Genomic DNA, 25,130 nt, shown 5'->3' with positions numbered 1-25,130 from the left:
TTGGAATATTTAGAATCCACCCGTGTTGTCGTAGAACTACTTGAGATAGTGCTACTCCGACCTCCAACTGTTCTCTGGACCTTGTTCTTATCAGGAGGTCGTCCATTTTCTTTGAAGACGAATCCTCATTTCGGTCATTACCTTGGTAAGGACCCGGGGTGCCTTGGACAATCCAACGGCATCGTCTTGAAACTGATAGTGACAGTTCTGTACCACGAACCTGAGATACCCTTGGTGAGAAAGGCAAATTTTTGGAACATGGAGGTAAGCATCCCTGATGTCCCGGGACACCATATAGTCCCCTTCTTCCCGGTTCGCTATCACTGCTCTGAGTGACTCCATCTGGATTTGAACCTTTGTAAGTGTTCAAATATTTCAGATTTAGAATAGGTCTCACCTAGCCTTCTGGCTTCAGTACCACAATATAGTGTGGAATAATACCCCTTTCCCTGTTGTAGGAGGGGTAATTTTATTATCACCTGCTGGGAATACAGCTTGTGAATTGTTTTCAATACTGCCTCCCTGTCGGAGGGAGACATTGGTACAGCAGACTACAGGAACCTGCGAGGGGGAAACGTCTCGACATTCCAATCTGTACCCCTTGGATACTACTTGTAGGATCCAGGGGTCCTGTACGGTCCTAGCGTCATGCTGAGAACTTGGTAGAAGCGGTGGAGGGCTTCTGTTCCTGGGAATGGGCTGCCTGCTGCAGTCTTCTTCCCTTTCCTCTATCCCTGGGCAGATATGACTCTTATAGGGACGAAAGGACTGAGGCTGAAAAGACGGTGTCTTTTTCTGCAGAGATGTGACTTAGGGTAAAAAACGGTGGATTTTCCAGCAGTTGCCGTGGCCACCAGGTCCCATGGACCGACCCCAAATAACTCCTCCCCTTTATACGGCAATACATCTTTGTGCCGTTTGGAATCTGCATCACCTGACCACTGTCGTGTCCATAAACATCTTCTTGCAGATATGGACATCGCATTTACTCTTGATGCCAGAGTGCAAATATCCCTCTGCGCATCTCGCATATATAGAAATGCATCCTTTAAATGCTCTATAGTCAATAAAATACTGTCCCTGTCAAGGGTATCAATATTTTTAGTCAGGGAATCCGACCAAGCCACCTCAGCTCTGCACATCCAGGCTGAGGCGATCGCTGGTCGCAGTATAACACCAGCATGTGTGTATACTTTTTAGGATATTTTCCAGCCTCCTATCAGCTGGCTCCTTAAGTACGGCCCTATCTGTAGATGGTACCGCCACTTGTTCTGATAAGCATGTGAGCGCCTTATCCACCCTAAGGGGTGTTTCCCAACGCGCCCTAACTTCTGGCGGGAAAGGGTATACCGCCAATAATTTTCTATCGGGGGAAACCCACGCATCATCACACACTTCATTTAATTTATCTGATTCAGGAAAAACTACAGGTAGTTTTTTCACATCCCACATAATACCCTTTTTTGTGGTACTTGTAGTATCAGAAATATGTAACACCTCCTTCATTGCCCTTAACGTGTGGCCCTAAAGGAAAATACGTTTGTTTTTTCACCGTCGACACTGAAATCAGTGTCCGTGTCTGGGTCTGTGTCGACCGACTGAGGTAAATGGGCGTTTTACAGCCCCTGACGGTGTTTGAGACGCCTGGACAGGTACTAATTTGATCGCCGGCCGTCTCATGTCGTCAACCGGCTTGCAGCGTGTTGACATTATCACGTAATTCCATAAATAAGCCATCCATTCCGGTGTCGACTCCCTAGAGAGTGACATCACCATTACAGGCAATTTGCTCCGCCTCCTCACCAACATTTTCCTCATACATGTCGACACACACGTACCGACATACAGCACACACATAGGGAATGCTCTGATAGAGGACAGGACCCACTAGCCCTTTGGGGAGACAGAGGGAGAGTTTGCCAGCACACACCAAAACGCTATAATTATACAGGGACAACCTTTATATAAGTGTTCCTCCCTTATAGCATTTAATATATATTCATATCGCCAAATCAGTGCCCCCCCCTCTCTGTTTTTAACCCTGTTTCTGTAGTGCAGTGCAGGGGAGAGCATGGGAGCCTTCCCACCAGCATTTCTGTGAGGGAAAATGGCGCTGTGTGCTGAGGAGAATAGGCCCCGCCCCCTTTTCGGCGGGCTTCTTCTCCGGAGTTTGATATCTGGCAGGGGTTAAATACATCCATATAGCCTCAAGGGCTATATGTGATGTATTTTTCGCCATACAGGTATTATACATTGCTGCCCAGGGCGCCCCGCGCCCTGCACCCTCCGTGACCGCTGTGTGAAGTGTGCTGACAACAATGGCGCACAGCTGCAGTGCTGTGCGCTACCTGATGAAGACTGAAAGTCTTCTGCCGCCTGGTTCCGGACCTCTTCAATCTTCAGCATCTGCAAGGGGGGTCGGCGGCGCGGCTCCGGGACGAACCCCAGGGCGAGACCTGTGTTCCGACTCCCTCTGGAGCTAATGGTGTCCAGTAGCCTAAGAAGCCAATCCATCCTGCACGCAGGTGAGTTCACTTCTCTCCCCTAAGTCCCTCGTAGCAGTGAGCCTGTTGCCAGCAGGACTCACTGAAAATAAAGAACCTAAAAACTTTTTCTAAGCAACTCTTTAAGAGAGCCACCTAGATTGCACCCTGCTCGGACGGGCACAAAAACCTAACTGAGGCTTGGAGGAGGGTCATAGGGGGAGGAGCCAGTACACACCATGTGATCCTAAAAGCTTGCTTTTTGTGCCCTGTCTCCTGCGGAGCCGCTGATCCCCATGGTCCTGACGGAGTCCCCAGCATCCACTAGGACGTTAGAGAAAATATATTGTTTTAACACAAGTTTTTAATTTGCCAAGCAAAATGGTTTACTTGTGTTATCTAATTTCATTTGACATAATAGTGTGGGAGGTTTTAGCAATGGTGCAAGTAGAAATTTTTTCTTAGTGGTACTGATAGTAAAAAATGGGCATTGCCATGCGTCATGAGGGGGCGTAGTTACACAAAACTAAGGGAGTGGCTACATGACAATAGGGGCATGGCCACATTATGCCAAACACCGCAATGCCCATTACACATTATACCACACACCGTAATGCCTTATATATTATACCACACACCATAATGCCTATTACATATTATGCCACACACATTATGCCACTGACACCATTTTATGTCCCACACACAAAAATGCCCCTTATAAATCATGCCCCAGGGGTGGGCTGGTGGTATGACCATATTTCATAATAGTACTCCGTATGACCCCGTACCACCCTATTTTCAGCACTGGGTTTTAGCCAATGAGCACATGGGTTTAATATGAAATACCTACAATCAAAATCCTGACAACAATTGACCGACGTCAAAATACCGAAAAGGTCAATATGCCGACATTTAAAATACGACAAGATCAAAATGCAGACATTTAAAATGTTGACAGGTCAAAAAGTCGACACACGTTTTTCATTGTTTTTGTGTGTATGTTGACATAGGTCGATATGGACGCCATATAAGTATACTGTGTCCCCTCGTATGGCTCAATGTGCTCGCCATGCTTTGGGCAAGATGCCTTGCTGCTCTTGGCACATTACTATATTACCCCTCCAGGTCCACTGGGATGGTAAAGTATAAACAAGTCGGTTTCAATTAAAAATATCAAGAAAAACTCATGTCGACTTTTTGATCTGTCGACATTTTAAATATTGTCATTTTGACATTGTTTGTATTTTAAATGTTGGTATTTTGACCGTGTCAGGATTTTGACTGTTGGTCAATGGTTGTTGGGATTTTAACTGTCGGGATTTTGATTGTAGGTAAACTGACCGCATCCTGAGCACATAAGTGTTGAATATAAATGAAGGATTTTATCTTAGTACAGGATTACAGTACCTTTAAGAACAGCAGATGTGCAAGAACTAAGGGGGTCATTCCGACCTGATAGTAGCTGTGCTAAATTTAGCACAGCTACAATGACTTACACTGACATGCGGGGGACGCCCAGCACAGGACTAGTCCGCCCCGCATGTCAGGCTTTTGTACTTTAAGAGTAACTCCCGACCAGCGCAGCTCCTGCGGCTGTCTGGGAGCTACTCGTCACTGCCCTGGTCGCAGCAGCTGCGTGTGATGTCACACAGCCACTGCAGCCCGCCCCCCACCTGCGTTGGCCAGACTGCGCCCACAAAATGGCAGCCAAATGGCGCCGTACCGCCCCCCTCCCACCCAGAGACCACCTCCTCCTGTCAATCAGTGAGAGGCGATTGCTAGGGAATGACAGCCGTCGGCTGTCACGCATGCACCGGCGCACTGCGGCGCCGGCACATGTGCACTTCTGACCTGATCGCTGAGCTGCGATGAACGGCAGCGAGCGATCAGGTCAGAATGACCCCCATAGTGCTTAAAATATTTCAGCTTCTCTGTATAGATTGCAGTACTTAGCACAGTGTATTTATTACCTGTCATTGGGTAGTAGGAACAGGGAGAATTATGCAACAAAATGTCTAAACAGTAATGTTCATATAGGAAACATGTTACTACTTGTTACATCCATAAACTGAAGCAGATATAATAATTATAATAATTATATACCAGACTAGGAGGTTACAGGAATCCTATGTTCCTATGGGATCAGTGTGATTTGCTGGTGCATGGGATCCCCGCGGTCGTAATACCGACGCTGAGATCCCGATGTTTGAGAAGCCGATAGAGGTGAGTAAGGGGTGTTCTCTGCTCTCCCCAACCCCTTAACCCTCCCTACCCACAGCCCAACCCTAACCACCCCCTTGTTGCCTAACCCTAACCACCCCCGTAGGTGCCTCAATCTAACCTCTTGTCCCCGCTGCCTAAACCGAACCCCCACCGCAGCCTAACCCGTGTGTCCTCATTCCCAGTGTCGGAATACCGCTGCGACCAAGGAAGTGACGAGGAGCTGTGCTGGTAGGGAGCCAGGCTCGGACTGGCCCACAGGGGTACAGGGGAAACCACCGGTAGGCCCCACTGCCTGGGGGCCCTCCTCCTCTAGGGATCAGGTTCTAGACTGTGCACTTGAATTATATATTATACATATGTTACCTTATACTGCACAGGATTATGATGTATTCTCTACAGTGCATTGCTGTCATTAATCTGGCACATTATCATGCATGCACTAGCATCAATTACTATATAAATTATCAAGGAGTCCAGACCAGGTACTCTATAATGGTTAGCCAAACCTCAGTGATGGCTGGCCACACCCCCTTTGGAGGCTGGCCACACCTCTAATCATGGGCCCCTACCACTGCAGACCCCCGGTGGGCCCTTCACGCTCCAGTCTGACACTGTAGGGAGCTACTCCTCAGGTACAAAAGCATCACCGCCATGCGCTGATTTTGTACCTGTGCGGGGGGGGAGTGGGCTGAGCCAGATATGCGGGGCGGACTAGCCCTGTGATGGGCGTCCCCACACATGTCTGTGAAACTGATCGTAGATGTGCTAAATATAGGCCCATAAAGTACAATATTTGACAGAACTTTAAATCAAAGCAACCTGGATTCCTGGGTTAAAGTATAATGGGTTACCAGTGTTAGGGTACTATTGGTGCATATACCCTATATATGTAGAGTTCATATTAAAGGTTTTTTACAAGGACAAAACTATTTAAATATTAGCATTACAATACAGTAACAGAAGTACTCAATAGAATTTGGTGGATTTACACACATGGACATGGCCAGGGATATTACAAAAAACATAACCAGGGGTGATTAGCTCCCCCCCTTCCCTTTAATTACCTAGTATCACGGGCCTGAAATTCCTCATGGTGGCCGTGAGCATAACTTCGATGCTGTGTTTTGCAATTTTCACCAATATAAGCAATATTTAGTCATGTTCTATGTTATGTGTTAAATTACATATACTTACATACAGTATAGTGGATTAGGTAAATAAATACTGCATAACCATCAGTTCAACTATTGTCTTATTGCCTTGATCAAAGCTACTGCCGCTGTTGATTTAGCTATCCCTTCAATAGTGTTCTCTAACCATTGTTATTGGTACTACAGTATCTACTCTTTCCTTATTATATTTTATACCCGCAAAGAATCTCAAGTACAGTACAGGTGTTTTATTCTGCACATGACAATAAACACGTGACATGCAACATGGGAGTTGGGGGGGGGGGGGGGGGGATCACATTATTGTTTGATAGGTAATCCCCAAGTCCTTTCAAATTGTTCAGTATATTCACAGCTAATTGAAAGTGACCCTATAGGTATCAATTTATAGATTGAACCATTTTGAATTACTCAACCGTGTGTCATTTGTTTGTTTGTTTTTTGTTTTGTTTTGTTTTTTAACCAGTTACTCATTTAAAACTTGTTCTTTCCAGGGCCTCTCTGAATTTGATATGGAATGTTTCAAAAAATATGGAAGAATTTGGGGGTAAGCTCATTTCTCTGTTCATAGGGGGTCATTCCAAGTTGATCGCTAGCTGCATTTGTTCGCAGCGCAGCGATCAGGCTAAAAAAATGGCAGTTCTGCATATGTGTATGCGGCACCATGCGCACGCGCGTCATACGGGCACAACGAATGATGTAGTTTTGCACAGGGTCTAGCGAAGCATTTCAGTCGCACTGGTGGCCGCAGAGTGATTGACATGAAGTGGGCGTTTCTGGGTGTCAACTGACTGGTTTCAGGGAGTGTTCGGAAAAGCACAGGCGTGCCAGGAAAAACGCAGGCGTGGCTGGGCGAACGCTGGGTGGGTTTGTGACGTCAAAACAGGAACTGAACAGTCTGCAGTGATCGCAAGCGCTGAGTAGGTTTTGAGCTACTCTGAAACTGCACAAAAAACTTTGTAGCCGCTCTGCGATACATTCGTTCGCACTTCTGCTAAGCTAAAATGCACTCCCAGTGGGCGGTGGCATAGCGTTTGCATGGCTGCTAAAAACTGCAAGCGAGCGAACAACTCATAATGACCCCCATTGTACAATAATAAAATATTTAAGGATTAGTATAAAAAAGTAAAGCGCAATGTGCTATAAAGAAATAAATCTCCATTGGAAGACCAGTGGTCACAATTGGAACCCGCTGTGAGCCACACTGGTGCTGCTGTAAGTGCAGGTGCCCCTCAGGGCTTAGAGCCAGTGCCGTAACTAGGCATTTTAGCGCTGTGTGCAAGAAACTGCATTGGCGCCCCCCTCCCATACAAGGTAGGGGCATGGCCCACAAAATAATACAAATTCATACTACGGTGCAGAGTAGTCTCCATTATTCAAATTACGCTGCACAGTAGCGCCACTACACAAGGTAGAGCCCCTTTTACACATTGCGGCAGACAGCGTCCCCTTTTTACACATTACGGCAGCCAGCATCCCCCATTTTACACATTACGGCAGACAGCATCCCCCTTTTTACACATTATGGCAGTCAGCGTCCCCCTTTTTACACATTACGGCAGCCAGAGTCCCCCTTTTTACACATTACGGCAGACAGCGTCCCCCTTTTTACACATTATGGCAGACAGCGTCCGCCTTTTTACACATTACGGCAGACACCGTCCCCTTTTTACACATTACGGCAGACAGCGTACCCCTTTTTACACATTACGGCAAACAGCGTCCCCCTTTTTACACATTGCGGCAGACAGGATAGAGAAATAGAGAGAGAGAGAGAGATACTTACCATCTCTCCCCGCTGGCAGTCAGGCTCCTCGGTGCTGGCAGATGATCAGATCCCGGGCATGGGAGGAGGAGGAGGATGGAGGGAGACTGGAGCCGCAGCAGCGCTATGTAAATGGTAGTGGCGCCGCTGCAGCAGTTCCCTCTCCATCCACATTGGCTGCCCGGCGCTGCTGTGAATGCTGGGATGCGCTTCCCTGTGAATGCTGGGATGCGGCTCCAGTCCCCCTCCCTCCTCCTCCTTCTCCGCTGCCTGCGGCGCTGCTGCTCTCCTCCTCTGCCTCCGGCTTTTCTCCGGCGTGGCGCACACAGCAGAGGCGGCTTGTAATGAGTCAGTTTGACTCATTACAAGCCGTTGCCCGTTGCGCCCTCAGGGCAACTGCGCTGTGTGCCAGGCACACCTGGCACACACGTAGTTACGGCGCTGCTTAGAGCCCTTAGGCATGAGTCTCCATTGCCTCTGGGAGTTACACCTCTGACAACTACTACTGTATTACTTATATAATTAATTATGTATCAGAAGCTAGTTTCGTGGCACAACATGATGAAATACAAAAGGGTTTTTGTTGTTAAAGATGTGCGCTGTTAAAAACAAAGATTTGCAGCAGGAAAACACATAAAGGAATGTTCATCCAACACTCCAAAAAATACGAAATGATAAAAGAAAATTATATGTTTAATTCTGCGCTTCCTTGTTTAAACATGTACAGAATAATACACCATAGTGATGGCTAAAATGTTATACCCCAGGGCACCGCAAGGGTGGATTTGGAGTGTCCTGCCCCCCCGGACCTGAACCCCTGTAGTTAGTGTTAGGGATTTACCCAATGAGAGGCTACCTTGGTGCGGTGGGTAAATTCATAGCCCTGGCCAGGATTATGCAAAATGCCTCTGGTTATTACAGGTTGAGCTAGTGTGAGATAGTGCACCTGCATCTTTTTCCCTCTGTATATTGTATAAAGTCTCAAGCAGAGTAGCACCTCACTACCTAATTATAGTGTGCAGGGGGGCTTCTTTTGCACATAATGCTTTTACACATAATGCTCCTTGTAGTAGTGCCACTTACACATGTAACGCCTCCCCTGTGGTAGTGCCACTTATACACAACTCCCCCTGTAGTAGTGGCACTTACACACGTAAATCCCCCTGCAGCAGTGACACTTACACATGTAACGCCCCCTGTACCAGTGCTGCTTACACACGTAATGCCCCCTGTACCAGCGACGCTTACATGTAACGCCCCCGTAGCAGTGACGCTTACACACGTAACGCCCCCCGTAGCAGTGACTTTTACACACGTAACGCCCCCTGTACCATTGACGCTTACACACATAACGTCCCCTGTACAAGTGACGCTTACACGCGTAACACCCCCTGTACCAATGATGCTTACACACATAACGCCCCCTGTACCAGTGATGCTTACACACGCAACGCCCCCTGCAGCAGTGACGCTTACACACGCAACACCCCCTGTACCAGTGACGCTTACACACGCAACTCCCCCTGTACCAGTGACGCTTACACATGTAACGCACCCTGTAGCAGTGCCGCTTACACACGTAACGCCCCCTGTAGCAGTGACGCTTACACACATAACACCGCCTGTACCAGTGCCGCTTACACACGTAACGCTCCCTGTATCAGTACCGCTTAAACACGTAACGCCCAATGTACCAGTGACGCTTACACACATAACACCCCCTGTACCAGTGACGCTTACACACATAACGCCCCCCCGTACCAGTGATGCTTACACACGTAACAACCCCTACAGCAGTGATGCTTACACACGCAACGCCCCCTGTACCAGTGACACTTACACAAGTAACGCACCCTGTAGCAGTGACGCTTACACACATTATGCTGCACAGTCACACAAACACCACATATACATACATATACACACATACTGTACATACATTACACACATACAGTACAAATACACACATTCTGTAGATACACACACACACACACTTTCTCACTCACTCTCCCTCAACTCACCATCTGGCTGGCCGCCTCTGTATTCTGTAGCAGTTTCACTTTTTTCTGTCTTCCTCTGCAGCATGGCCATGGCCCTGTATAGCCCCGCCCCTCAGCGCCGGTAAGCCCCACCCCTTTTTCTAGACTGGAAACACACAGACCACCTAGCATGCAGGGGGGGTTTCCAAGTACCTAGAAACCCCCCCCTGCCCAGAGCCGGATTAAGGGGGGGGGGGGGGTTCCGGGGGTAAGTACCCCGGGCCCCCCCTAACTGAAAGGGCCCCCCGCTGGAGATCGGATTTCTAATCAGATCTGATCTGCGGCAGTGCGCTGTGCTCCCCTCCTCACTGCCTCCAGCCCGCCAGCCGCCGCTCATCACAGCCGCCAGCGCTGCGGCTGCAGAGCTGACTGGGCAGTATGCTGAGCAACGGCTCAGCCGCCCAACAGGAAGTCAAGCTGCAGCCTGCGGCTCAGTGACTGGCTGAGCACGCAGGCTGGAAGAAGGAAGTTCTCCAGCTGCGTGGGGATTTGTGCTGGGGCAGGGTACAGAGCAACATTCAAGCACTCACCCTGTATGGTTGGTAAGTTAGGCTATATTGATGTTTTTATTTAAAGTTATACATTAAATTGGAAATTAGGCTCTGAATTGTGTATATGTTTTTATATATATATATATATATATATATATATATATATACATATATATATATATATATATATATATATACACACACACACAAACACACATTAGTTGTGGACCGGCACTCACATAACCAGCATCTTGTCGCCCGGTACCCTCATCGGCTGAACAGCAATGATATATACACATGAGATGCTGCACTCTCGGCTGATTCAAATAAGACACAATACCACGGATACCGTATCAACGTTTCAATTCAACAGAATTGTCATCAGGATACGAAAATCCTTTGTATTGAATTGAAACGTTGATACGGTATCCGTGGTATTGTCTTATTTGAATCAGCCGAGAGTGCCGCATCTCACGTGTGTGAGAGTGAGAATTTGGTGGAGGGAGACAAGGCAATAGCAGATCACCTAAATCATTATTTTTGCTCCATATTTACTACAGAAGGAGAAGGGAAGGGGCCACAGTTAAGCTGCAATGACATTCATAAAAATAAGGTAGATTAAACTACATTTACAGAAGAGAAGGTTTTAACAGAACTTTCAAAACTGAAAGTGGAAAAATCAATGGGGCCAGATGGGATACACCCAAGGATACTAAAAGAGCTAAAAGATGTGCTGGTGGCACCATTAACAGAATTATTTAACCAGTCACTAAATACAGGTGCCATTCCAGAGGACTGGAAAAGAGCAAATGTAGTTCCACTGTACAAAAGTGGAAGCAAGGAAGAAGCAAGTAACTACAGACCAGTAAGCCTTACATCGGTAGTAGGGAAAGTAATGGAAAAACTATTAAAAGAGTGAGTAGTGGAATATCTTAAATCAAACAACTTACAGGATCCAAAATAGCATGGATTTACTGGTGGGAGATCATGCCAAACAAATCTTATTGACTTTTTTGACTCTGTGATGAAAATAATAGATCAAGGGGGAGCTGTAGATGTAGCATATCTAGACTTTAGCAAGGCATTTGACACTGTCCCACATCGCAGACTGCTAAATAAACTTGAAAGAATCGGGGTGGATTACAAAACAGTTAAATGGATAAGAACCTGGTTGCAGGATAGGAAACAGACAGTAGTAGTAAATGGAGTGCAATCTTTGGAAGGAAATGTTACCAGTGGAGTACCCCAGGGATCTGTACTTGGACCAGTTCTCTTTAATAACTTTGTTGGTGACATTGCAAATGGTATTAAAGGGAAAGTATGCCTTTTTGCAGTTGATACAAAGATTTGCAACAGGGTAGATACACCGGGAGGGGTAAAACAAATGATTGATGACCTAGCTAGGCTTAAGAAATGGTCAAGAACGTGGCAACTACAGTTTAATGCTAAAAAATTCAAAATCATGCACTTGGGTCTCAAAAACCCAAAGTCTAAATATAGTATCAAGGGTACTATAATGAAAACTACTGAGGAGGAAAGGAATTTAGGAGTCAATATTTCAAGTGACTTAAAGGCAGGAAAGCAATGCAACAAAGCAATGAGAAAGGCAAGTCAGATGCTTGGTTGCATAGGGAGAGGAATCAGTAGCAGGAAAAAAGAAGTGATAATGCCACTGTATAGGTCATTGGTACGGCCGCATCTTGAATACTGTGCCCAGTTCTGGAGACCATATCTCCAGAAGGATATAAATACATTAGAGAGTGTACAAAGAAGGGCAACTAAAATGGTGCATGGCCTACATCACAAAACTTACTTGGAAAGGCTAAAAGATCTTAATATGTATAGTTTGGAGGAGAGGAGGGCAAGGGGGGACATGATAGAAACTTTCAAATATACCAAGGGTTTTAACAAAGTTCAGGAGGGAAACATTCGTCAAAGGAAGAGGAGTATTAGAACTCGAGGACATACACTGAAACTGGAGGGAGGCAGGTTCAGGGGAAATTTAAGGAAAACTTACTTCACAGAAAGGGTAGTGGACAAGTGGAAGAGCCTCCCATCAGAAGTGGTAGAGGCTAAGACTGTAGAGCAATTTAAACATGCTTGGGATAGGCATATGAATATCCTTACAAAGAATTAAGGTTCAAAAAGGGTTGAGATTACCTAAAGGATAAAAAAGGGGCAGACTAGATGGGCCAAGTGGTTCTTATCTGCCGTCAAATTCTATGTTTTTATATATATATATATATATATATATATATATATATATATATATATATATATATATATATATAAACAAAACAAAATTTGAATGTCACTCCACATACCGTAAATGTTATAATACCCGGGTGCCTTCCCATACAAGGTACTGAGGGAAATGGGCAGCATTCCACGGTTTTGCAAGAAATGTTGTAGCTGTCTTCATTTCTTGCAAAACCATGGAGTGCCGCCCGTTACCTTCAGTACAACACACACACATATACATATATACATATATATACATATACATACACACACACACACACATATATATATATATATATATATATATTTCTCTATCGTCCTAGTGGATGCTGGGGTTCCTGAAAGGACCATGGGGGATAGCGGCTCCGCAGGAGACAGGGCACAAAAAGTAAAGCTTTAGGATCAGGTGGTGTGCACTGGCTCCTCCCCCCCATGACCCTCCTCCAAGCCTCAGTTAGATTTTTGTGCCCGGCCGAGAAGGGTGCAATCTAGGTGGCTCTCCTAAAGAGCTGCTTAGAAAAGTTTAGCTTAGGTTTTTTATTTTACAGTGAGTCCTGCTGGCAACAGGATCACTGCAACGAGGGACTTAGGGGAGAAGAAGTGAACTCACCTGCGTGCAGGATGGATTGGCTTCTTGGCTACTGGACATTAGCTCCAGAGGGACGATCACAGGTACAGCCTGGATGGTCACCGGAGCCTCGCCGCCGGCCCCCTTGCAGATGCTGAAACGAGAAGAGGTCCAGAATCGGCGGCAGAAGACTCCTCAGTCTTCTTAAGGTAGCGCACAGCACTGCAGCTGTGCGCCATTTTCCTCTCAGCACACTTCACACGGCAGTCACTGAGGGTGCAGGGCGCTGGGAGGGGGGCGCCCTGGGAGGCAAATGAAAACCTTTTTTGGCTAAAAATACCTCACATATAGCCTCCGGGGGCTATATGGAGATATTTAACCCCTGCCAGAATCCGTTAAGAGCGGGAGACGAGGCCGCCGAAAAAGGGGCGGGGCCTATCTCCTCAGCACACAGCGCCATTTTCCCTCACAGAAAGGCTGGAGGGAAGGCTCCCAGGCTCTCCCCTGCACTGCACTACAGAAACAAGGTTAAAACAGAGAGGGGGGGCACTAATTTGGCGTTAGAAATATATAAAAAAGATGCTATAAGGGAAAACACTTATATAAGGTTGTCCCTATATAATTATAGCGTTTTTGGTGTGTGCTGGCAAACTCTCCCTCTGTCTCTCCAAAGGGCTAGTAGGTCCTGTCTTCTATCAGAGCATTCCCTGTGTGTGTGCTGTGTGTCGGTACGTGTGTGTCGACATGTATGAGGACGATGTTGGTGAGGAGGCGGAGCAATTGCCTGTAATGGTGATGTCACTCTCTAGGGAGTCGACACCGGAATGGATGGCTTATTTAGGGAATTACGTGATAATGTCAACACGCGCCAAGGTCGGTTGACGACATGAGACGGCCGACAAACAATTAGTACCGGTCCAGACGTCTCAAAAACACCGTCAGGGGTTTTAAAACGCCCGTTTACTTTAGTCGGTCGACACAGACACAGACAGGGACACTGAATCCAGTGTCGACGGTGAATAAACAAACGTATTCCTTATTAGGGCCACACGTTAAGGGCAATGAAGGAGGTGTTACATATTTCTGATACTACAAGTACCACAAAAGAGGGTATTATGTGGGATGTGAAAAAACTACCGTAGTTTTTCCTGAATCAGATAAATTAAATGAAGTGTGTGATGATGCGTGGGTTCCTCCCGATAGAAAATATGGGCGGTATACCCTTTCCCGCCAGAAGTTAGGGCGCGTTGGGAAACACCCCTTAGGGTGGATAAGGCGCTCACACGCTTATCAGAACAAGTGGCGGTACCGTCTATAGATAGGGCCGTCCTCAAGGAGCCAGCTGACAGGAGGCTGAAAAATATCATAAAAAGTATATACACACATACTGGTGTTATACTGCGACCAGCGATCGCCTCAGCCTGGATGTGCAGAGCTGGGGTGGCTTGGTCGGATTCCCTGACTAAAAATATTGATACCCTTGACAGGGACAGTATTTTATTAACTATAGAGCATTTAAAGGATGTATTTCTATATATGCGAGATGCACAGAGGGATATTTGCACTCTGGCATCAAGAGTAAGTGCGATGTCCATATCTGCCAGAAGATGTTTATGGACACGACAGTGGTCAGGTGATGCAGATTCCAAACGGCACAAAGGTGTATTGCCGTATAAAGGAAGAGGAGTTATTTGGGGTCGGTCCATCGGACCTGGTGGCCACGGCAACTGCTGGAAAATCCACCGTTTTTACCCTAAGTCACATCTCTGCGGAAAAAGACACCGTCTTTTCAGCTTCAGTCCTTTCGTCCCTATAAGAGTCATATCTGCCCAGGGATAGAGGAAAGGGAAGAAGACTGCAGCAGGCAGCCCATTCCCAGGAACAGAAGCGTTCCACCGCTTCTGACAAGCTCTCAGCATGACGCTGAGACCGTACAGGACCCCTGGATCCTACAAGTAGTATCCCAGGGGTACAGTTTGGAATGTCGAGACGTTTCCCCTGCGCAGGCTCCTGAAGTCTGCTTTACCAAGGTCTCCCTCCGACAAGGAGGCAGTATGGGAAAAAATTCACGAGCTGTATTCCCAGCAGGTGATAATTAAATTACCCTTCCTACAACAAGAAAAGGGGGTATTATTCCACACTATATTGTGGTACTGAAGCCAGAAGGCTAGGTGAGACCTATTCTAAATCTAAAAAAATTTGAACACTTACAAAGGTTCAAATCAAGATGGAGTCACTCAGAGCAGTGATAACGAACCGGGAAGAAGGGGACTATCTGGTGTCCCGAGACATCAGGGATGCTTACCTCCATGTCCCAAATTTGCCCTTATCACTAAGGGTACCTCAGGTTCGTGGTACAGAACTGTCACTATCAGTTTCAGACGCTGCCGTTTGGATTGTCTACGGCACCCCGGGTCTTTACCAAGGTAATGGCCGAAATGATGGTTCTTCTTCGAAGAAAAGGCGTCTTAATTATCCCTTACTTGGACGATCTCCTGATAAGGGCAAAGTCCAGGGAACAGTTGGAGGTCGGAGTAGCACTATCTCGGATACTGTTACAACAGCAGGGGTGGATTCTAAATATTCCAAAATCGCAGCTGATCCCGACAACAAGTCTCCTGTGCTTAGGGATGATTCTGGACACAGTCCAGAAAAAGGTGTTTCTCCCGGAAGAGAAAGCCAGGGAGTTATCCGAGCTAGTCAGGAACCTCCTAAAATCAGTGCATCATTGCACAAGGGCCATGGTAAAAAAAATGGTGACTTCCTTCGAAGCAATTCCAGTCGGCAGATTTCATGCAAGAACTTTTCAGTGGGATCTGCTGGACAAATGGTCCGGATCGCATCTTCAGATGCATCAGCGGATAACCCTATATCCAAGGACAAGGGTGTCTCTCCTGTGGTGGTTACAGAGTGCTCATCTTCTAGAGGGCCGCAGATTCGGCATTCAGTTTTGGATGTTGGTGACCACGGAGGCCAGCCCGAGAGGCTGGGGAGCAGTCACACAAGGAAAAAATTTCCAGGGAGTGTGATCAAGTCTGGAGATTTTTCTCCACATAAATATAGCTAAGGGTAAATTTATAATGCTCTAAGCTTAGCAAGACCTCTGCTTCAAGGTCAGCCGGTATTGATCCAGTGGGATAAAACATCACGGCAGTCGCCCACGTAAATAGACAGGGCGGCACAAGAAGCAGGAGGGCAGTGGCAAAAACTGCAAGGACTTTTCGCTGGGCGGAAAATCATGTGATAGCACTGTCAGCAGTGTTTCATTCCGGGAATGGAAACTGGGAAGCAGACTTCCTCAGTAGGCACGACCTCCACCCGGCAGAGTGGGAACTTCATGGGGAAGTTTTCCACATAATTGTAAACCGTTGGGAATTACCAAAGGTGGACATGATGGCGTCCCGTCTGAACAAAAAAACGGGACAGGTATTGCGCCAGGTTAAGAGACCCTCAGGCAATAGCTGTGGACGTTCTGGTAACACCGTGGGTGTACCAGTCGGTGTATGTGTTCCATCCTCTGCTTTTCATACCTAAGGTACTGAGAATTATAAGACGTAGAGGAGTAAGAACTATACTCATGGCTCCGGATTGGCCAAGAAGGACTTGGTACCCGGAACTTCAAGAGATGCTCACAGAGGACTTATGGCCTCTGCCGCTAAGAAGGGACTTGTTTCAGCAAGTACCATGTCTGTTCCAAGACTTACCGCAGCTGCGTTTGACGGCATGGCGGTGGAACGCCGGATCCTAAGGGAAAAGGCATTCAGGAAGAGGTCATTCCTACCCTGGTCAAAGCCAGAAAGGAGGTGACCGCACAACATTATCACCACATGTGGCGAAAATATGTTGCGTGTTGTGAGGCCAGGAAGGCCCCACGAAGAAATTTCAACTCGGTCGATTCCTGCATTTCTTGCAAACAGGAGTGTCTATGGGCCTCAAATTGGGGTCCATTAAGGTTCAAATTTCGGCCCTGTCGATTTTTCTTCCAGAAAGAATTGGCTTCAGTTCCTGAAGTCCAGAAGTTTGTCAAGGGAGTATTGCATATACAACCCCCTTTTGTGCCTCCAGTGGCACTGTGGGATCTCAACGTAGTTCTGGGATTCCTCAAAACACATTGGTTTAAAACCAGTCAAATCTGTGGATTTGAAGCATCTCACATGAAAAGTGAACATGCTCTTGGACCTGGCCTGGACCAGGCGAGTGTCAAATTGGTGTTTTTTTTCTCAAAAAGCCCATATCTGTTTGTCCATTCGGACAGGGCAGAGCTGCGGACTCGTCCCCAGTTCTCTCCCTAAGGTGGTGTCAGTGTTTCACCTGAACCAGCTTATTGTGGTGTCTTGCGCCTACTAGGGACTTGGAGGACTCCAAGTTGCTAGATGTGGTCAGGGCCCTGAAAATATAGGTTCCAGGACGGCTGGAGTCAGGAAAACTGACTTGCTGTTATCCTGTATGCACCCAACAAACTGGGTGCTCTTGCTTTTAAGCAGACTTTTGCTAGTTGGATGTGTAATACAATTCAGCTTGCACATTCTGTGGCAGGCCTGCCACAGCCAAAATATGTAAATGCCCATTCCACAAGGAAGGTGGGCTCATCTTGGGCGGCTGCCCGAGGGGTCTCGGCTTTACAACTTTGCCGAGCGGCTATTTAGTCAGGGGCAAACACGTTTGTAAAATCCTACAAATTTGATACCCTGGCTAAGGAGGACCTGGAGTTCTCTCATTCGGTGCTGCAGAGTCATCCGCACTCTCCCGCCCGTTTGGGAGCTTTGGTATAATCCCCATGGTCCTTTCAGGAACCCCAGCATCCACTAGGACGATAGAGAAAATAAGAATTTACTTACCGATAATTCTATTTCTCGGAGTCCGTAGTGGATGCTGGGCGCCCATCCCAAGTGCGGATTATCTGCATTACTTGTACATAGTTACAAAAATCGGGTTATTATTGTTGTGAGCCATCTTTTCAGAGGCTCCGCTGTTATCATACTGTTAACTGGGTTCAGATCACAGGTTGTACAGTGTGATTGGTGTGGCTGGTATGAGTCTTACCCGGGATTCATAAATCCTTCCTTATTGTGTACGCTCGTCCGGGCACAGTACCTAACTGAGGCTTGAAGGAGGGTTATGGGGGGGAGGAGCCAGTGCACACCACCTGATCCTAAAGCTTTACTTTTTGTGCCCTGTCTCCTGCGGAGCCGCTATCCCCCATGGTCCTTTCAGGAACCCCAGCATCCACTACGGATTCCGAGAAATAGAATTATCGGTAAGTAAATTCTTATTATATTAGTGATGAGCGGGTTCGGATCCTCGGGATCCGAACCCGCCCGAACTTCACCTTTTTTTTACACGGGTCCGAGCGACTCGGATCCTCCCGCCTTGCTCGGTTAACCCGAGCGCGCCCGAACGTCATCATCCCGCTGTCGGATTCTCGCGAGATTCGGATTCTATATAAGGAGCCGCGCGTCGCCGCCATTTTCACACGTGCATTGAGATTGTTAGGGAGAGGACGTGGCTGGCGTCCTCTCCGTTATATTAGAAAAGAAAAGAGTAAACTGAGTGACTTATAATTGTGGGGAGGATTGGGGACGGGGAGCAGCTGTTAGGGAGTACAGTGCAGGGTTTACCACCAGTGAGTTTAATCCTTTGTTTCTCTGCCTGAAAAAAACGCTCCACCATATCTGTGCTCAGTGTGCTGCACTGCTGCATGATATATCTGTGCTGAGTGCACTGCTCACACTGCCTAATTGTGGGGACTGGGGAGCAGTTAAAGCAGGAGTACAGTGCACAGTTTTGCTGACAGTGACCACCAGTCCAGTATACGTTTGTCTGCCTGAAAAACACTCCTGTGGTGGCTTTTTTTTTCTTCATACTAGTTTAGCAGTCTGCTGACAGTGTCCACCAGGTCCGTTATTATTATACAGTATATTTTATATATATATATATATATATATATATATATATATATATATAGCAGTACGGTAGGCCACGGCTGTACCTACCTCTGTGTCGTCAGTGCACTCGTCGTCCATAAGTAATATAATACTATACTATCCATCCATCTACATTGTATACCTGTGGTGGTTTTTTTTTCCTTCATACTAGTTTAGCAGTCTGCTGACAGTGTCCACCAGGTCCGTTATATACAGTATATTATATATATATAAGCAGTACGGTAGGCCACGGCTGTACCTACCTCTGTGTCGTCAGTGCACTCGTCGTCCATAAGTAATATAATACTATACTATCCATCCATCTACATTGTATACCTGTGGTGGTTTTTTTTTTCTTCATACTAGTTTAGCAGTCTGCTGACAGTGTCCACCAGGTCCGTTATATACAGTATATTATATATATAAGCAGTACGGTAGGCCACGGCTGTACCTACCTCTGTGTCGTCAGTGCACTCGTCGTCCATAAGTAATATAATACTATAAAATATAATACTATACTATCCATCCATCTACATTGTATACCTGTGGTGGGTTTTTTTTCCTTCATACTAGTTTAGCAGTCTGCTGACAGTGTCCACCAGGTCCGTTATACAGTATATTATATATATAAGCAGTACGGTAGGCCACGGCTGTACCTACCTCTGTGTCGTCAGTGCACTCGTCGTCCATAAGTAATAAAATACTATACTATCCATCCATCTACATTGTATACCTGTGGTGGTTTTTTTTTCCTTCATACTAGTTTAGCAGTCTGCTGACAGTGTCCACCAGGTCCGTTATACAGTATATTATATATATAAGCAGTACGGTAGGCCACGGCTGTACCTACCTCTGTGTCGTCAGTGCACTCGTCGTCCATACGTAATATAATACTATACTATCCATCCATCTACATTGTATACCTGTGGTGGCTTTTAGTTGTGCGCATTAAAATATGGAGAACAAAAATGTGGAGGTTAAAAAAATAGGGAAAGATCAAGATCCACTTCCACCTCGTGCTGAAGCTGCTGCCACTAGTCATGACCGAGACGATGAAATGCCATCAACGTCGTCTGCCAAGGCCGATGCCCAATGTCATAGTACAGAGCATGTAAAATCCAAAACACAAAAGATCAGTAAAATGACCCAAAAATCAAAATTAAAAGCGTCTGAGGAGAAGCGTAAACTTGCCAATATGCCATTTACGACACGGAGTGGCAAGGAACGGCTGAGGCCCTGGCCTATGTTCATGGCTAGTGGTTCAGCTTCACATGAGGATGGAAGCACTCATCCTCTCGCTAGAAAAAAGAAAAGACTTGCGGCAAAAGCACAGCAAAGAACTGTGCGTTCTTCGAAATCACAAATCCCCAAGGAGAGTCCAATTGTGTCGGTTGCGATGCCTGACCTTCCCAACACTGGATGGGAAGAGCTTGCGCCTTCCACCATTTGCACGTCCCCTGCAAGTGCGCCTCTTTTTTTCTTTGCGTCATGTGCTGTTTGGGGAGTATTTTTTGGAAGGGCCATCCTGCCTGACACTGCAGTGCCACTCCTAGATGGGCCAGGTGTTTGTGTCAGCCACTAGGGTCACTTAGCTTAGTCGTCACACAGCTACCTCATTGCGCCTCTTTTTTTCTTTGCGTCATGTGCTGTTTGGGGAGTATTTTTTTGAAGGGCCATCCTGCGTGACACTGCAGTGCCACTCCTAGATGGGCCAGGTGTTTGTGTCGGCCACTTGTGTCGCTTAGCTTAGCCATCCAGCGACCTCGGTGCAAATTTTAGGACTAAAAATAATATTGTGAGGTGTGAGGTGTTCAGAATAGACTGGAAATGAGTGGAAATTATGGTTATTGAGGTTAATAATACTATGGGATCAAAATGACCCCCATATTCTATAATTTAAGCTGTTTTTTAGGGTTTTTTTAAAAAAAAAACACCCGAATCCAAAACACAACCGAATCCGACCAAAAAAATTCGGTGAGGTTTTGCCAAAACGCGTTCGAACCAAAAACACGGCCGCGGAACCGAACCCAAAACCCGAAAAATTTCCGGTGCACATCACTAATATATATATACACACACATACGTACAGACATACATACATACATACATACATACACATATGTATGGGATCAGGCCTGGATCCTGGTGGTCGGGATCCCAGCAGTCAACACTGATGCCAGAATCCCGATGTTGCTTGAATCCCCAACGAATGTTTGCCGGACCACCGGAGGGTTAAGTCGCAGGAAGAGGGGGTGGGGGGGGGGGGTCTAGGTTAGGGTTAGTCTGTGGGGAGGGGGGGTTAGGTTTAGGAACCCCTGGGGAGGGTTATGGTTAGGCTGCGGTGGAGGTGGAGGATTAGGTTTAGGCTGCAGGAAGGGGAGGTTAGATTTTGGCACCACCCAGGGAGGATTAGGGTTAGGCTGCAGGGGTGGGGGAGGGTTAGCTTTAGACTGTGGGAAGGAAGAGTTAGGCGGGCATTGGGGAAAGGTAAGTGCCGCGATTGATATTCTGACCGCCAGCATATCAGACCCAACCCATATGTGTATATAACCCTAGGTCGGCACCTGGGCACCTTAATGATTCTCTACTGGCATGCCAGCCACCAGCGTTGTGTGTGTGTGTGTGTGTGTGTGTGTGTGTGTGTGTTTTAAGGACATTGATTGCACAACCATTCCTGCATTTATATATATATATATATATATATATATATATATATACACACACACACACACACACACACACACAACGCTGGTGGCTGGCACGCCAGTAGAGAATCAGTAAGGTGCCCAGGTGCCGGCCTAGGGTTTTCAAGTAGAAGAGAGAAAGAGTTCAGCACTCATGGGTCTTGTATCATTGGTGTAACCGCTCAAAAAGTTAGCATTCCAGCTCTGTTAACATTTTATTTGAATTTAATTACACTTTGTGAGGACATACAAAATGCTAACTTTGTGAGTGGTTACACCAATGTTACAAGACCCGTGAGTGCCGAACTCTTATATTGGGGAAAGGCAAGTGCCGCGATTGGTATTCTGACCGCCAGCAAATCAGACCCAACCCATATATATATATATATATATATATATATATATATATATATATATATATATATATATATATATATATATATATATATATATATATATATATATATATATATATATATATATATGTGTGTATAAGGTGTATATGTAACATAAATGCATTCTGTGCTTAGATTTAGGTCCCATCACCATAATATCTCACTATGGTATGCAATTATTCCAAAATACGGAAAAAAACGATATCCAAAATTCCTCTGGTCCCAAGCATTTTGGATAAGGGATACTCAACCTGTGTGTGTGTGTGTATATATGTATATATATATATATATATATATATATATATATATATATTATAAATGAGTGAATCAGTGCGATTGTCAAATTTATGCATAATACCTCACTGTAAAAGTGCAACCTGCAGTCAGAAATAAATTGGTCAAATGACCAGTCCAGTAAATAAGTTTTTTCAACTAGTTCAAGGTTTGATTAACCAACAGTCCACACTCTCCCCGTTTTATCGGGTTGCTGCTCAATTCTTCAAAATGTGCCACTAGGTATGCGTAGCCCAAAAGGAAATCTGTAAATAGAGGAAGAAACAGCAGAGCGCCTATAGTGTAGTATCCTTTAGTATAGTTTTCGTCACATGCAAGAATAATATTGCGTACCGGATTACGGCTTGACACAGTGCCTGTCGGTCCCCTGGTCTTTTAAGTCCAAGGGGTAAATTTACTAACATTCGTATTTTTCCGTTTGAGGTCAAAGTTCAATCACGAATGACATCGAAAGTGTAAATATGCAACTTTTTGAATTTATTACGACTAATTTACTAAGCTGTCGTATTCTGCATTTTCGGTTTTTCCGATGTTGATGTCATTCGTTTTTTTAGGCAGTGTTTTACGTGAGTGACTTGTAAAACACTGCCGACTTTAATACAATGAATCTCGGCCAGATCTGAGAGATCCGTGCTGGGCTTCATTGTGCACCTTATAGAAAAAAAAAAAAAAATGTTTAAACTTTAAAAAATAAATTGCGTGGGGTCCCCCCTCCTAAGCCAAACCAGCCTCGGGCTCTTTGAGCCGGTCCTGGTTGCAAAAATATGGGGGAAAAATTGACAGGGGTTCCCCCATATTTAAACAACCAGCACCGGGCTCTGCGCCTGGTCCTGGTTCCAAAAATACGGGGGGCAAAAAGCGTAGGGGTCCCCCGTATTTTTGAAACCAGCACCGGGCTCCACTAGCTGGACAGATAATGCCACAGCCGGGGGTCACTTTTATACAGCGCCCTGCGGCCGTGGCATTAAATACCCAACTAGTCACCCCTGGCCGGGGTACCCTGGAGGAGTGGGAACCCCTTCAATCAAGGGGTCCCCCCCCTCCAGCCACCCAAGGGCCAGGCGTGAAGCCCGAGGCTGTCTCCCCCCATCCAAGGGCTGCGGATGGGGGGCTGATAGCCTTTGTTGAAAGTGATGAATATTGTTTTTAGTCCGCAACCACAAGCTACCAGCATGCGGAGGTAAACCGGGCCCGCTGGTACCTGTAGTACTACTACTAAAAAAATACCCCAATAAAGACATAACACACACACCTTGAAAGTATAACTTTAATACATACATACACACCACCATATACACATACTTACCTTATGTTCACACGAGGGTCGGTCCTCTTCTCCGTGTAGAATCCATGGTGTACCTGTTGAAAAAATTATACTCACCAAATCCAGTGTAGAGGGCTCCTCGGGTAATCCATTTGTAATCCGCGTACTTGTAAAAATAAAAAAACGGACGCCCGACCACGAACTGAAAGGGGACCCATGTTTTCACATGGGACCCCTGTCCCCGAATGCCAGAAACCCCCTCTGACTGATGTCTAAGAGGGTTCCATCAGCCAATCAGGGAGCGCCACATTGTGGCACCCTCCTGATTGGCTGTGTGCTCCTGTACTGTATGACAGGCAGCACCCGGCAGTGTTACAATGTAGCGCCTATGCGCTCCATTGTAACCAATGGTGGGAACTTTGTGGTCAGCGGTTGACCGAAAGTAACCTCACCGCTGAACACAAAGTTCCCACCATTGGTTATAATGGAGCGCATTCCCCCCATCCCCCATAATTGACACTAGTAAAGGGATAAATGTGGCGCGCGCGCGCCACAAAATAGGGTGTGTGGCTTCGTTGGGATGGGCGTGGCTTCACAAAGGGGCGTGGCATTGCATGAAAAGACTACGTTATACCCCAGTTTTCCAACCTGCACGCCCAGACGTTAGCCACCACGGGAAAGAAAAATAATCCTGATTCATGCCCCTTACATTATTTGTAATTTTTCCTCCTTATAGTAATGCCCAGTATACATTATGCCACATACTGCAATGGCCCTTAGACATTATGCCACACACAATAATGCACATGACACGATATGCACACACCATAATGCCCCCGACACATTATGCCACACACCGTAATGCCCCCGACACATTATGACAGGAATCGCAATGCCCGTTATACATTATGCTACACACTGCAATGCCCCTGATACATTATACCACATACCACAATGCCCATGATATAGTATACAACACACCGTAATGCCTGACACATTATGACAGGAATCGCAATGCCCGTTATACATTATGCTACACACTGCAATGCCCCTGATACATTATACCACATACCACAATGCCCGTGATATAGTATACAACACACCGTAATGCCTGACACATACCGCAATGCCCGTTATACCCTATGCCACACACCGCAATGCCCGTTATACATTATGCCACACTGCAATGACCCTGAGACATTATACCACATACCACAATGCCCGTGATATAGTATGCCACACACCGTAATGCCTGTGACACATTATGACACACAACGCAATGTCCGTGATACATTATGCCACACACCGTAATGCCCATTACACATTAAGTCCTACAGTAAGGCTTCTAATTACTTTTAAATTACCTGCTCGTTGCCAGGGGTTTCATGCACTGGGTGTCATGCTCGTTGCCAGGGGTTTCATGCACTGGGTGTCATGCTTGTTGCTAGGGGTTTCATGCTCTTGGTTCCATGCACGGTGCCAGGGGTTTTCATGCTCAGGGTGTCATGCTCGTTGCCAGGGGTATCATGCACTGGGTGTCATGCTCGTTGCCAGGGGTTTCATGCACTGGGTGTCATGCTCGTTGCCAGG

At 46.3% G+C, this 25,130-nt stretch overlaps 1 protein-coding gene across 2 annotated transcripts in view; it reads left to right on the top strand.

Annotated features, from left to right (window-relative positions):
- LOC134922766 (cytochrome P450 3A24-like) overlaps window positions 1–25,130 on the top strand; it is a 76,910-nt gene that overhangs the window by 14,972 nt on the left and 36,808 nt on the right. The window contains exon 3 of one of the 2 annotated variants that reach the window (XM_063920692.1): window positions 6,370–6,422. The exons of the other annotated variant lie outside the window; for it this stretch is intronic. Coding sequence (XP_063776762.1) covers window positions 6,370–6,422 — 53 coding nt within the window. The remainder of the gene's footprint in view (window positions 1–6,369; window positions 6,423–25,130) is intronic. 2 annotated transcript variants of the gene reach the window in all.

Source organism: Pseudophryne corroboree, chromosome 1 (assembly GCF_028390025.1).
Source record: "Pseudophryne corroboree isolate aPseCor3 chromosome 1, aPseCor3.hap2, whole genome shotgun sequence".
Classification (NCBI taxonomy): Eukaryota; Metazoa; Chordata; class Amphibia; order Anura; family Myobatrachidae; genus Pseudophryne; species Pseudophryne corroboree.
Note: the sequence above shows the minus strand (reverse complement) of the source record. Positions and strands in the feature narration are given on the sequence as shown.